Raw genomic sequence first — 15,482 nt, forward strand, 5'->3', positions numbered from 1 at the left:
AAAAAGTCAGAATAATGTTTTAAAAAATCTGAATTATGAGAAAAAAGTCAAATTTCTGAGAAAAAAAGTCAGAATTCTGAAATTAAAGTCAGAATTCTGAGAAAACAGTCAGAATTTTGAGAAAAAATAAAATCAGAATTATGAGGAAAAAAAGTCAGAATTCTGAGATTGAAGTCAGAATTCTAAGGAAACAAAAAAAGAAGTCTGTGAAAAAAAGTCAGAAGTCTGACTCAAACTTAAACTGAAATAATATTTAAAAAAATAGTTAACTTGTTTTATTTTTTTTCAGTGGCCCAAATCCTCTTCCCTGCTCTTCGTTTCTTCTTTCCACCTCTTTTAACATTCGGAGCTGGGAAATTTGCCTCATCAAAAATCCTGTCAGATCATGGAGTCATTTTAGAAAATAAATTTAAATACTATGAATCAGTAGGTTAAATGTATTGGTTGTATTTAATTGTGTGGGGTGAACGTGTTTAATTTTTGTGTAGATTTTCAGGCATATGTGAAGGCAGCTATGAAGTGCAGGCAGCACATGTTCATATTTTTTTGTTTCCGGTTCTCTCTCGTTTGGGGGGAGTGACTGAAGTCTGCTGCTCGTCCGGGCTCTGCATCCTGTGAAGAAAGTACGAGTAAGATTATATTTGCATATCCTTTACCCAAAACGCGCCAAAGTGAGAAGATTTCTTTGATATATTTGCATTTGTTTAGCTCGATGAGAAGCTTGTTTTGCTCGCTGATCGACATGTTGTCATTCATTAGCACAGGCCGCCTTTGTTAGATCCTCAGCACATGTTGGTACTCGCAGAAACCTGCCTAGCGGATCACTTTTCGTTTTGTTTATTACAGCCTTACCTTTAATAGAGGATATTTGATGTTGGTTTGCAGCAGAGTGAAAATACAGATTACTATGACTGTTTATGGTATCCGTGTTTTTTCAATCTGCAGAATAGTGCAGCAGGTTCATTAGAGAAATGAGCATGCGCACACAGTTCATAACTATTAGAAACATCTACTGTAGGAACATCCCATCATCATGGTGCTGTTTCCTAATTGGTTTCTGAATTTATTGCCACATTTTAGTAAAACAGCAAATTTGTATTTTTCTTTGTATTTAATGAAATTTAATATAGTTGTAATTTGAGGTCAGATTTAAGGAATTAAAAGTGCAGATTCCATTATCAGTTTCCCATTTACCAACATTGCTCAACATGTAAATCTTTTAGTTAAATGCACATCCAAGTCTTTTTGATGCTTTTGTGTGCTGCATTCACTGATTGGAAAATTAATTGATTGACTTTATTGATCTCACAGTGGAGAAATTTACTTGTTGCATCAAAGAAGGAGAAGGTGACAAAGGAAGAAAAAGGAGCAGGGGCTTCTGGATAGTGGTGGTTCTAAAGAACAAAATAAAAAATAAGAAACAGGAAAATAATGCATTGTTTAGTTTATTGAGAAAGCTGCAAAGCCAAGATTGCAAATATCTGATCTAACAGACAAATGTGATCCTATCCTAGTAGTTAATTGGATTAATGGATTATTGAAATTACCATCAAGTAATTTAGTAAATTTTAACTTAAGTATAGAGAGCTTAAAATGTCTTTAGCAAACCTCTTAGAGCAGTGATTGTACCAACATTGTAAAATATATATATAAAAGTTAGCATTTCAGATGAAAAAAATGTTTTTGTCTCAGTATTTTCTATCCAGAACTCCTCAAGTGGATGAATTTTAGTTTCAGCTGGTTTAATGTAATAAAAAAATCTTCTTTAAGGAACCTTTGGCTATCTGATTGTTAATCGAAAAAAAATAATCGACAGATTATTCGATTTGCAAAATAATCATTTGTTGCAGCCCTACTGTCATTTCTAAATGTTACATTACACTCTGCAAAAAATTAAAATCTAAATTAATTTGAAAATCAATTATTTTTCTTTAATTGAGCAGGTGAGACACTTTGCCAATGGAATAAGACAATTTACAATTAAAAATAGAAAAAATAACAGTTCTCTTATTCAAAGTACATAATTTCTAATTATATTATTTAAGATTAAAAATACTACTTACTCAAATTAAGGGTAAATAACTTCATTTTAACAAATGTTTTTACTCATTTTTGATTTTTTTTTTTAAACTGATATGGTATTACACTGTAAAAAAACAATCTAAAAGGATGGCCGATTTTGGTCCTTAATATAAGATAATGAAATAAGTTTATTGTTTTAAACATAAATCAACTTATTCCATCTGCAAATGTCTTGCCTTCATGCACAAATCAAGGTAACTTAGTTATTTAAAAAAATATTAAAAATGGACCCTTGTCTAAAACCCCCATTTGGAAGTTGGACAAATCTGAAGATTGAAATGTAGTAATTGCCACCTAATGCAGTGATTTCACTCTGATGGAAACAGAGCATCATTACTTTAGTGGTGAAACATATTCTTGCTTTTTTTAAAGCTACAGTGTGTAATAATTACAGGCATATAAATTCAGAAATTTAATATATTATACATAACTATGTTATTTATCATCACCTATGAGCTCAGCCTTTTAACCATAACATTTGCGTTGCCTTAGAATTCGTTATTTATAATTACATAGGAGCGGGTCTCGCAGCCATGGAGGCTGACATCTTTGCGCTACGGCAGCGCAGAGGCAACAAACTAGCGATTGCGAGATCTCCCATGACGCTCGAAAATAACTACGGCAAGTTGAGAGAGATGAACTGAGACGGTACTGAACAGTAGATGGCAGTATTATGCCTGAGAAGCGTTTAGTCTACCTGAAACCAAAGAAGAAGAAGAAGCAGGTATACTGCGCCTCGGTAACAAGAAAGGTAAACAAGGCGGCAGGCGTGAGTGACTTTGCAAACTGTTTGGCACTGTGTGGCCAAACATCAGACGAATGGAGGATCATGTCTACTCTGTATCACAACGAAAAGCGGCGGACACCGAACCCCCGTCATCTAAGAAGCGGAAACACGACGAGAATAAACGCAAGAGTGACAAGAAATGACAAAAAACACGGATCAACATTGGCACGGCATTTACACAATGGAAGTCACTGATGGAGGAAAAAGGTTTTCAAAGTGACGCTCAAGTTGCCAGTTTTCTCTTGGACAGGTAATTAATCCTACACACACAATTGTCTAATATCACTGCAGTTTTTGGAGTACAGGATGCTCAGACCTGTCTAAAACAATAACATGCTGCGTGATGATGCTGTTACTCTCCAGTATACTTATTCAGCAACGTCCCTGACGTTTCACAGGTAATGATTCAGTAATTTTCTGTAAAATGATTTTCTGGATATATACCTCGGTTACTTCTCTCCGGCTCCTTTGGAGATCTTCAAGCCTTTCCTCCTCTGCTCTCACCCCGCTGGCTCCCCTCTCTCGCCTGGCCCCAGCTGCACGCTCACCCCGGCCTCTCTGCCCTCTTCCTTTCCCTCTTCCTTGCCTTGTAACCCCCGTGCCACAAACAAGACTTGGACTCTGTAAACGGGGAATATATATTCTTCCAGCGAACACAATCTCGCTGTTAAACTAATGACTACAATTACTTCGTCTGTTTATATCACCATGCAAAGCAGCTCACCAAAACGTCACAACGACGTAGAAAAAATAACGGGTATATTTATTATCTTAAGTCTACATGAAATCTATACCCTACACAGACTAATGAAATACTATCTGTAAAATTATCTATGTAAACAAACCTCATCACTTGAGAAGGTAGGTGATGCGGACGTCGTGGAAGACATTTTGTCCCGTAACGCTCGCCGTACTGTTGGGGGGGAGAAGCGGTGGGGGGGAGACGTTCATGTTGCTGCAGTCTGACCGCTAGATGTCGCTGAAAATTACACACTGTAGCTTTAAAGCTGCTTTTAAATGCCTCTAATATTGTCTTTTTTTTTTCCCAGCGGCGAGGGTGCTGCTGTGTGTGCGTGCTGTGTGTGTGCGAGGCGTGCTTGCTTACAGAGCCAGCTCCAATATGAAGAGAGGAAAGAACACAGAGGAGGCGGCTGCAGAGGGGGAGAATGATACCGGATCAGGTATGAAAACACTAGAATATTTTTTTCCTGTAAAGATTTCTTTAAAACAGCAAAAAAAAAAAAAGTGAACCAACATCTTTTTCATTTGGTGATCTCCCTTCAGCTTCTACAAAGAAGGCCAAGAAAACAAAGGAACCCGAGGCTCCAATTTTGTACGATGACCCCCCTGATAAAACGACAAGCAAAGACGGACGCAGCGCCAACATGAAGATCACCTCCTGGAACGTGGATGGACTCAGGGCGTGGGTGAAAAAGAATGGCCTGAATGTGAGTCTCCGGTAAAAATCAGCCGCTCGATTGGCGCCTCGGTTCCAAACTAAAAAGCTGTTTGTGTTTCCCAGTGGGTGCGTGAGGAGAACCCAGACGTCCTGTGCCTCCAGGAAACCAAGTGCTCAGAGAAAGCCCTTCCTGCTGAGATCACGTCTATGCCAGAGTACCCCCACAAGTACTGGGCTGTGTCCGATGACAAGGAGGGATACAGTGGGGTAGCCATGCTGTGCAAGACTGAACCTCTGAAAGTGACCTATGGAATTGGTGAGAGATGAAATAATGCACAATTTAAAATTCTGGTTTTTACTGGCAATTCAGATTTCTAAAGGTTTCCATTAGACTAAAAAAAAGTCTCTAATTCTCCAGGCAAAGAGGAGCATGGCAGGGAGGGGCGTGTCATTACTGCTGAGTTCCCAAACTTCTATTTGGTGACGGCCTACGTCCCCAACGCCAGCAGAGGCCTCGTCCGCTTAGATTACCGCAAAACCTGGGATGTCGACTTCAGAGCTTACCTCAGCGAGCTAGACATCCAGAAGCCCCTGGTTCTGTGCGGAGATCTCAACGTGGCACACCAGGAGATCGACCTGAAGAACCCGAAGGGCAACAAGAAGAACGCGGGATTCACCCCGGAGGAGCGCGAAGGCTTCAGCCAGCTGCTGGAGGCGGGCTTCGTGGACAGCTTCCGTGAGCTGTACCCCGAGCAGGCCAACGCCTACACCTTCTGGACCTACATGATGAACGCACGATCTAAGAATGTCGGCTGGAGGCTGGACTATTTCCTGCTGTCATCTTCTCTGCTCCCCGGCTTGTGCGACAGCAAGATTCGCAACAAGGTGATGGGCAGCGACCACTGCCCAATCACGCTCCTCGTAGCTGTGTGAATCAGCTGTTACTCTGTCCTCTTAGCCCCGCCCATATCAGCCAGAGTGAGGAAGTCGCTCATTAGTAGAGTTACTTATAGCTTAGTTGATTTCTTTGAAGGTTTCCACAATATAACTACACTGATTTGATTACATTTGCAATATAAATCCAGGTTCTGCACACATGCAACACTAAAACACTCAATTAAGCTAATGTTCATGTTTCTGTAAAAGAAAACTCAACGGTTAAAGCCCATTCTTGTACCCCGTTTTATTTTTTTATGTGAAACTTGCTTACACTCAAATAAAAACTCTTATTTCCAGATTTTTTACTTTAAGTTTTACATTACTGAGCTATTTTTTGTAATAAAGAACTTGTAATAAATAACTGATTAGCATTACTTGCTAGCGTAAGCTAGTAGTAATGAGGAGCATTAGTAGCAATATAAGAAAGAGCTTTTTGTTGGATAGAAAGCAAAATAAGCCATCTTTGGGAAGAATCTCAACTGGGCAGCATTTTACAAATTTTAATTTAGAAATTTAAAGAGTTTAGTAAATTTAAATGCAGTTTTAGATATTAAAGAGTGAGATCTTCAGCAACAAACATTACGACATCATCGGCATGGAGTGTAACATAGATCTTTCATTGCAAAACGACCCAAGTTCTACCTGAAACCAGAGGGAATGAACTGAACATTATCTCAAACATTTCTTAAATATCCCTCTGTAAATACAGAGGTTTGTTTGGAAAACAAAGCAAAAAAATTTCCGTTCTATAAATCAAAAATGGCCGCCATGTCGAAAACAAGAAGAGATCTGCAGCAAGAACCTGTTCATGTTCTGAGTCTGATTAAATTTGGTACACACTGCTTTGACATTTAATTAGTAAACAGGTTTGTTTTGTTTTGATAAAATGATAAGAAAAATGGGACCACAGGTTGTCTTTCTAGAAAAGTATTTAAATTTAGAGCCTCCTGTTATTGGTTAGGTCTTATCAGATGAAGTTTAAACTTGTATTTCTTTGAAAATTTACCACTAATATCCTTTAAATTATATTAATTCTGCCTGAAGTATTGTTGCCTAAATAACTTAAATTTTTACTGCGGATGTATATAGCTTTGCATCATTATCTGTATTTAACTTTTAAACTGCTACCAACGTAGGTACTCAGACCAGAAGTTGGAGTGTAAATGGTAAAGAGTTTCCTCTGCTTTGGGGTACCAAGACCTGGCACTGGTTTGTATCTTTAAATATCTCAGTAAGGTGTAACACATTTGAATATATTTACCATCAATACCAGTAAGTTGTTTTGTATGTTTATAATTTGCAGTCTTAATCACCAATGTTCATGACAGATGTGTCCGCAGATGTGTTTTAAGGTGATAGGACTGCCTGAATCCCTTCCCACATTCTATACACAGATAGGGCTTTTCCCCTGTATGTGTCCGCTGGTGTCTCTTCAGCCGGTTGGCACTCAGGAAGCTCTTGTCGCACTCGGAGCAGGAATATGGCCGTGCCCCCGTGTGGTAGCGGAGATGGATGGTCAGGTAACAGGACTGGGTGAACTTCTTCCCACAGTGAGGACACTGGAATGGCTTGTGTCCCGTGTGGAAACGCTCGTGCTTTAAGAGCTCCGCATGCGAGAAGAAACCCTTGCCGCAGTCGGAGCAAAGGTACGGTCTCTCGCCCGAGTGCGTCAGCTCGTGTCGGATCAAGGTGGCCTTGTACACAAAGCTTTTGTCGCACTGTGAGCAGCGGAAGACGTTTTCCCGCGTGTGGCATCGCTCGTGTTTCTTCATGTTGCGCTCCCTCTTGAAGCTCTTGCCACAGAAGGAGCACATGAAGGGCATTTCCTCGGAGTGGATCTTCATGTGGCTCAGTAAGCCGCCCTTATAGAGGAAGCCCTTACTGCACTGAGCGCACGTGTGCGGCCGTTCTCTTTGATGTGTCCGTTGGTGAGCAGTGAGAGCGGCCCGGTGAGGAAAGCTCTTCCCACAGTTGCACCTGTGATGTTTTTCCTCCCTGTGGGTAAGGAAGTGCCGGTTCAGGTGTCGTTCAGACTCCTCCACCTCCCCAAGATCCATTCCATGGTTCTTAAGATGCTTCACGAATGCCGTCTTCCCGCTGAAGGTCTGACTACACTCTGAGCAGCGGTAGTCCCCATCCTCTAAGTGGACACTCTGGTGTCTGCTTTGCTCTGCTGCCGACTTGAAAAGCTCCCCGCAGATCAGACACGACTTACTTTCAGACGAATGCGTCTGCTTGTGCCTCTCCAGCGACTGTTTAAAGGAGAACTGCCGCCCACACTGAGGGCATGAAAACGGCTGCTCTCCTGTGTGAACGCGCTGGTGGGCTTTGAGTAAGGAGAGGAACCTGAAGACCTTCCCACATTCTGCACAGCTCAAGTGTTCCTGTGGGTCTGCGGCTTCAGTGGTGTGAACCTTGTCAACATGCTGCAGGACCTGCTCTTCCTCTGAGTGCTGGAAGGGGCACTGAGCGCAGGAGAAAGTGACGACTGGGGCGTCTGCTGGACAACCTGCTGGTTTAAAAAACATCCAGTTTAAATATGAAGCTAATTCTAAATGTAAACATAGATCTTAGCATTTAAAATTATTGTCTTAGAATATGAGATTTTCTGAACTATATAAGCTTTTTAATAAACATGCGAAAACAAAACCTAATTTCTATTTTTTGTATTTATATACATTTAAATAGGTTTACTAAATCTCTAAGACTGAATAGAAATAACGTTGGAAGTTAATTAGGCACCAGCTGCTAACTTTAGCATTGTTGGCGGCTAACAGTAACTTGTTGGAAGTCACTCTTCGTATTCCCAATTTTTCATCTTTTCCATACTTAATTGTTGTTGTTTCTTTATATATTTTAATTGATTATTATCGTTGCTTCAATAAAATCAGCAGCGGTATTTTAAACAGACAAGGACTGATTTAGTTTTTCTTGTTAGTTTATGGGCTAAACCAGGAAACTGCAACCTGTGGCTCTTTGGACCTTCTTAACTTTGGCTAAAAATAATTAAAACATTAAGTAGTAGTAATAGTAAGTAACTCCTTTTTAAAAGATATATTAATGCAGTTTTTATGCAAATTATTTCTTTTTTTGTTGATTAACTGCTTTGACTTTGTGCAAGAGAATAATCCTAAAAGTACCGATTTTTGTAAACATTAAAATCCCATGGGAAAAAAATGTATCTTTCCTTTCTTAATTACAAAAAAATTATTGTTTTTCTGTCTTAAAAATAAATAGAATGTTTTTTTTTTTTTTAATGAAAAATTTTCTGGAGGTCTTCTGCAGCTCTAAATGTTTTATTTAGCTGGACTGACGGCATAATAACTCTTTGGATCGTAAAGGTTTCAGTCAACCATTAAGGACGAGTGTCAATAAAAGATAAAAGTTAATTTCTAAAGCATAAATCCCAGTAGAGTAAAACAATAACTGCATAAAAAAAAAAACCAAATACTCTGTATACATTGTTTAAACCTTTTGCTGATGACAAACAAAAACTGCATATTTTAAGTACAAATTACATGAAGAGGTTGTTTTTTAAAAGATTAGTCTCAAAAACAGAGATATATATATTGAGATATAGCAGGAAAAACATGAAACCAATCTTAATTCTTTAAAGTGTTAGTAGGTCCTTGAAGTGACGTCTTACTAAGCAACATGGCAACTCAAAGCTACTTCCACCTCATCCAGGCTAATAAGAAAAATTGCCACTGAAATTTGTTTTACAGAAACATTTCATATTTGTTCTGTTTCAGTTTCATCAGATCTTGTCTTAAACCTCTACTGATTATCTGTTAGTGATAAAAAAAAAAAATCCTTACTTCCATCCCCTTGCTTTGTGACCAATGGCGACCCGTAGGAGTGCTCCGAACTGTAACAAAGAAAACAATGATCACTAGTGATCACTGACCGTTTCCTAAAAACGTGACAGAAAATTGAAGGGTGCCACAGACTGAGGAGAGTCTTGTTACCTAATGACAGGTGAAGGCCTCGGTGCTGAGGGCTTCTCCATGCTCATCTCCTTCCTTTCATTAGTGATCAGGTGCTTCTGTAAGTTCATCTCCTGGACCTTCATGGTGGGTCTACGCTTGCGAACGCTTGTGCGGACCTTCGATGGGTTGATGCAGTTTTCTTCTTCAGAGGAGGAGGGGTCACCACTCTCCTCCAATCTCACAGCGTCCGGATCTGTCGCACTTTTAGTGTCTTGTCTCTCCTCTTGGAGTTTGCCATCAACAGAGGGAGTCTCTAACTGCTTCCTGAGGGCTAGCTTGGAGCTAAATTTCAAGTTGCAGTAGTCGTCATGTTCTGTGTGTGTCTGCCTGTGCTTCACGCCGCCTGTTAGGGACGGTAAAGTCTCTCCCCGGACGGGACGGATAGAAGCACTGCCCTTTCTGTGCGTCCGTCTGTGCCGGTCCAAGGACTGCCTAAAGGAGAAGCAGCGGCCGCAGTCATCGCAGCGGTGGGGGCGTTCCCCCGTGTGGATGACGCTGTGAGCCAGCAGCGAAGAGGCAAATTTAAATTTCTTCTCACAGTGGGGGCAGTCGTGTGGTCCTGTAGCAGCTTTACGTTGAGAGGAGGACGGAAGTTCTGCTGCATCTCTTTCAGACGCCTCTTCGCTCGATTTCTCCTCCAAAAGCACAACCGCGCAAAGTCCGACCGAGTCTTCATTTTCTTCAAAGCAGTTTTCTTCCATCAGCACCTCGACGTTGGAGCTCGTGTCTATTTCAACCACCGAGTAATCAGAAACTGTTACCACCTCTGGGTCCACAATGAGGTCACCTCGCCCAGCAGTTTCTGCCGATCTCCGTGCAGGAAGGGCAGAAAGAGAGGAACAGATGCCGTCACCTATACCAGCAGGTGGAACTACACAGAAAAGAAAAAAAAAACTTACATTTGGCTGCTAGATTTTACAAAAATGTGCTTTAAAGAAGAGACCTACCATGCTGGTCTAAATGTCCAATGTTCTTCTGGTGTTGTAGCAGGTTTTTTAGGTCTTTGGGCTCAGAAACAAACTGCAAACATTCTTCCAACAGAGAACAATCAGCTCCGAGCCAGGAAACAGTCTGAGGAAAATAGATGAGAAAAATTAGACATTTTTTCTATATAAAACAAAACACCCCCCCCAAAAAAAAAAAAAAAAAAAACTGTGTGTAGACAGCTGCATGAATTATTTAAATTGTAAAGGTTCTCTATTGTTAAATAGTCTAATAGTTTGTATATCATGTGGAAAATAAAACACCCCCAGGAAATTTGCTGACAATTAATTTGGACTTTGAAAAGCAAAGTTTAATATTATGTCATTTCAAAACTATTTGTAGCATAAGCGTCTATAATGATACACATTATGATGTATCTTTCACCTGCTCAAGGTCAGGAACCGGCAACAGCTGAGAAAGTCGGCAGAGAAACTCTGCAAACAGTGTCTGCAAGTCACTGTCGTACTGAGGACCGTAGTTCTCAGGGAAGATCCCCTTTAAAAAAAAACAAACCTTAAAATGCTTTTCCTGAGTTCAGGCTTTTTTTTTTCAATCATTTGCTTTAGTAACTAAATCAATCTTCAATTGATGCATCGTCTTTCTTGCACACATATACATCGTCTGCAAGGAAACGCTAATAATAAAGGGTCAAGGGGTTTGTTACATTACAGTAACAAAAAAGTGATTTTAGAATAGATTCTCACCATGAAAAAGTCCTTTCTTTCTTCAGGATCCTCAAGAAGAACCTGAATCAACTCGACAAAGTTGGTTTTTACCAAGTCATCTGGTTCGCTTACCTGCATTGTGAGGAATAGAAGTTTTTAACTACAGCAATCCTGAATTACAGAGAAATAGAAACATTAATATTTACCTCAGTGGGATGATTTGATGTCATCTTGTCCAAGTAAGACAGGATCATCTCATTTGGCTGCTCATTTCGACACAACTCAATTATAAACTGTTGTGGAGAAAATAATAAATCCTTTCTTTTATAACAACAAAGCTCACCTACATTGTAGCATCAAAGGTTTAAGCTACCTACTCACCCGAACTCTTAATCCTAAAGTCAGATGAGTCCTATGTCTGCACATCAGCAGCTCAGGGACCATGTCCACTACAAGCGACACAAAGTCTGACACCTTCCAGTAGTTCATAACTTCCTGTTTCCTCAACACTTGCCACATGGAGGCCGCCATGAGCTGCAGAGGAGGCACCAGGAGGCGTAGCGACGCCAGAGGCAACGAATCATCTAAAAAAGAAAAAGGATTATAGTTTTAACAAGAAGCAAAACAAGATAAATATTTCAGGTAATGTCAGAGAAAGATTACGGTTAAAAAGAGAGGTAGAACGATCCACCTTCAATCAATATTATTGGCCCATATCTGTGTTTTTATTTTTTCGGCCCTTCCTTCACTTGTTTTGGTAATAAAGGTTTCTCTTTAGAATAAACGGTGAATTGTGTAACATTAGTCATTTTATTCTGTAAATGAAGGAAGAAAAAAAAAAAAAATCAGCAACGGATATCTGGGATCGGTTAGAGTGATATCAAAATATATTATGCCAGCGGAAAACCCCCCCCCCGCATCAGTCGATCTCTGGTTATTATGACTTTATTTTCGTAATGTTGCAACTTTATTCTTGTAATTTTATGACTTTATTCTCGTGATTTTATGACATTATTCTCTTAATGTTGTGGCTATATTCTCGTTATTCTCGTAATTTTATGATTTTCGTAATGTTGCAACTTTATTCTTGTATTCTTTGTATTCTTTATTCTTGTATTTTTATGACTTTATTCTTGTAATGTGACTTTATTCTCATAAATTTACGACTTTATTCTCTTAATTTTATGACTTTATTCTCTTAATGTTGCAACTTTGTTCTCATAATTTTATGACTTTATTCTTTTAATGTTGTGACTTTATTTTCATAATTTTATTACTTTATTGTCATAATTTTATGACATTATTCTCATAATATTATGACTTTATTCTTGAAATAAAAAATATTTAAAAATCTCTAGCTTGTGTCCAATACTCCGTCGTACCTCAACACATTTCTTCATAATGGTCTTCAATTATGAGCCTAAAATGTATTTGCATTCGTTTTTTTCATTATGGTATTGTCACATTTATTATGCATGTATTATTTATTCAAGTACATATTTATTTCACATTGTCTGATTTATTTTTTTAAATGTTATTTTATTTTAAGCACTCTAGAATTCCATATTATGGAAATATGGGTACACCTTGCAATATAAGCATTATCTGTGTTATGAAGCTTCTGCAATATCAAGAATATAATAATGTATTTGCTGTCAGTAGAAGTAACTGATAAACACAAAGGCCCAGAAAACAGATAATGATCTACTGACAAATTATTAACAATCTTTAGAAATGTTTCATTCCAACAGATAAATAATGCACTATAACTATGGTTAACTACTACAAAAACATATCAAGAATGTAGACAATCCTTCATGTTTGGACAGGGATGTTAAAAACGTTTACTTGTAGCAAACAGTTTTGAACGTCCCCCATTGGTGCGTGTTCAAGAGCAGCAGTGTTAATAAACGTGGCTTGCAGCAACCACGCCGTGTTTATAAGCAACTCTTTGCACAATTAAAGAAACAAAACTCTGCATTTATTAATTGGCCCCATAATAACGTTTCAATCACGTTATGACCCCAACAAAGCACCATATCAAAATGATAACAACAAGCTAATGAAATAAGCTAACGTTTACCCTTTCTGTAACTGACTGAAAGTTTTCCATCAAATATGTTTCATTCACATTCGTCTCGTCCTCTAAAGAACTAACCTTTTGCGGCGTCCGTGAAAACGTCCGAGTCCATTTATTTTCTTCGGGGGTTGAAAACTTTCAGTAGCGTTGATAACCCTTCCAGCTAGCTGGCTAACTGATACTTATAATGTTTTTCACAGCTGCAAGTAAAACAGCTCTTAATGTGACGTCCTGCTGTTAAAGACCACAACATAGAGTCACACGAAAACAATTAATAAAAATGTATACAAAAAAACAGACATATTATCATCTTAGTAATTTGTTTATCTTCTCGTTGTTTAATTGTGGTTAGCAAATAACGTCAAAGTGCATTACCGCCACCTACTGGAAGGAGGCAAGAACCGAGAATTCTCTGGTTGTTGGTTCGCTCTGATATTTTTGCTGCCACCTGCTGGACATTTATTGAACAAAAAAAACCTCAACTCAATTAAATATTTTTCTTACAATGATGAAATGAAAGAGTTTGGATTTTATTAATTTTCTTTCATAGCATCATGTCCTTTAAAATAATCAACATTTATACCAGTAAAGTTTAAAGTCCAGAAGATCAATTATGAGATCTAACTTGTATTTATCTGATTTTTGCAATTTATCCTTAACAATATTAGAGTTTACATTTTTATAAAGTTAGAAAATACCATAACTATTGTTATGAATGCCATAAGAAAAAACAACATGTGCAATTATTCATTTTTAGAATTAATAATATTACGCAAAAAAACAGTGATATTTCCAGCTTTTAAATGTAAAAGTATGAACTATCGAATTTAAAATAATATTATTAGAATCAAAGCAAATTGCAAAGTTCCAGTCATGACTTTGAAATAGAAAATTATACTGTACATGTCCAAGTCCTGATTTTAAAATAGAAACTTATAATTAGCCTAGATAAGTGAAAGTCAGCATTTTAAATGTGAAAGCGATACCAAATTTTAAAACCACGTACATTTTAAAACCAAGCTGTAAGGTTGAAAGTTTTAGTGTTAAGTAAAGTGGCAAAAATCAATTAATAAAGCAAACACGGCCCATCACTAAACAATATATCACATATTTTATTATGTACATTAAAAATCCCTATTTAAAGAATAAGTCATAAAATGAATCATAAATGCATCCTTATGAAGTTAAAAACTGCAATTTCATCATGTTATGTTTATTTAATAATTGCATAAGTTTTACTTTGACTGTGTGACTGTTTTGATCATAACTTATCATCAATCAAAATGTTAAAGCTGGTAGCCATCTACACTTGTGTAAATGTTACATAAGTGTAGATGGCTAATAATTATAACATTGATAAAATAAACTATTAGTTTCAAAATTGAATAATTGATCAGTTTAGAACCCTGAACTGCACTAATCACTATCATTCTCCTCCACCGCTTTCATCTTTCAGGGTATTGGAACAGCTTTTTTCCCTAAAGAATTGCCTTATATCAATCTAAGATTAAAATGAAAGATATACCACAGCAACGACTCATTTAGAGTGGGAGTAATAAAGACTATTTTCTCAAACATGTTATTTTATTATGTCAATTTAAAACTGTAGTATTTTAGGCTCAGAATTTCGACATTTCTAACATATTTCAAACATTTAGTTTTTATGTCGTAACTTTGTTTGTGGTGAGTTAAATTACACAGTCTGGTTTTAGTATTACATCTATTGTGACTAATATGTCTAACTATGGAGACAGATTATTGTTTAGTGAAACACTAAGACTCTCTAAGAGTCACTGGATCTCAGTTTTCCCAGAAAAGAAAACCCAGGGAGCTGCAAAATTTCTTTCTAACATCTAAAATGACGATAACAGTGTATATATTGTTTTTCTTTTCTTCACTTCTATGATTTGTATATAAACAATTGTGCTATATTGCTTATGAAATCATTGAAGTGCAGAGAAAATTATTGTTTTGTTTATTGGCAAAGATGATAAAACAACGTTGATATGCAGCACGAAAAAGAATAATAATTTTGCAAGCTGAAAGTAATATTAAAGTTACAACAAATTCCCACATGTCAGTAGCCCACTTAGGTCTGTCCAGCCCAGTCTTTGTACAGACCGTACCCACTGCCACCAGCAGAGGTAAGAGCTGATGGACAATGTTGAAGTTAGTTGATTTGAGGGGGGCTTCGAAGGGGCTTCTGCTTCAGCCACCCCAAAATAGAAGAACAGAATTCACACTAAGTTAAAAAAAGTCAATGAATCTGATCATTTTAAACAAAAAAGTTCATAAAAATAATAAAAAAAAGTCGACTAAACAGGTTTGTTTTACAGTGAAATTCAGACCCATATTTAGTTTATGATAATATACCTTAATCTTGAGTATAAAACTCTTTAATTACAGTTAAAGTCCAAAACATGTCTTATTTTAAATGATAGTTTTCTGCTTTTCTAGCAGGGAGCTGATTTGCTGGTAGTAAGACCTAATGAGGCCCCATGTCTGCTCTCAGCCCGGATTATCTCTGCCTGCTTGGGTCAGATTATTATCACCAGCT

General features: G+C 37.8%; 2 protein-coding genes across 4 annotated transcripts; one reads left to right on the top strand and one right to left on the bottom strand.

Moving 5' to 3' along the window:
- Nucleotides 1-520: 520 nt before the first annotated feature.
- Nucleotides 521-5,505, top strand: apex1 (APEX nuclease (multifunctional DNA repair enzyme) 1). Of its 2 annotated transcripts, none has more exons than XM_038281952.1 (5): nucleotides 521-629; nucleotides 3,919-4,050; nucleotides 4,154-4,317; nucleotides 4,392-4,584; nucleotides 4,687-5,505. In XM_038281952.1, exons 2-5 carry the CDS (start codon nucleotides 3,990-3,992, stop codon nucleotides 5,199-5,201), a joined length of 933 nt encoding a protein of 310 aa, XP_038137880.1. In that variant the 5' UTR covers nucleotides 521-629; nucleotides 3,919-3,989; the 3' UTR covers nucleotides 5,202-5,505. The 2 variants fall into 2 exon arrangements, with proteins under 2 accessions (XP_038137880.1, XP_038137881.1); XM_038281953.1 differs by having other exon boundaries at nucleotides 521-623.
- A 658-nt stretch (nucleotides 5,506-6,163) lies between these two features.
- On the bottom strand, nucleotides 6,164-13,262 carry LOC119781411 (zinc finger protein 568-like). 2 transcript variants are annotated; one of them, XM_038281849.1, is made up of 9 exons: nucleotides 13,004-13,262; nucleotides 11,227-11,429; nucleotides 11,052-11,138; nucleotides 10,885-10,977; nucleotides 10,565-10,675; nucleotides 10,144-10,267; nucleotides 9,176-10,067; nucleotides 9,026-9,075; nucleotides 6,164-7,716 (listed from the first exon to the last, which is right to left on the bottom strand). In XM_038281849.1, exons 1-9 carry the CDS (start codon nucleotides 13,035-13,037, stop codon nucleotides 6,527-6,529), a joined length of 2,784 nt encoding a protein of 927 aa, XP_038137777.1. In that variant the 5' UTR covers nucleotides 13,038-13,262; the 3' UTR covers nucleotides 6,164-6,526. The 2 variants fall into 2 exon arrangements, with proteins under 2 accessions (XP_038137777.1, XP_038137776.1); XM_038281848.1 differs by having other exon boundaries at nucleotides 6,164-7,719.
- Nucleotides 13,263-15,482: the final 2,220 nt, after the last annotated feature.

Source organism: Cyprinodon tularosa, unplaced genomic scaffold (genome assembly GCF_016077235.1).
Source record: "Cyprinodon tularosa strain WSP-4 unplaced genomic scaffold, ASM1607723v1 ctg177, whole genome shotgun sequence".
Taxonomy (NCBI): domain Eukaryota; kingdom Metazoa; phylum Chordata; class Actinopteri; order Cyprinodontiformes; family Cyprinodontidae; genus Cyprinodon; species Cyprinodon tularosa.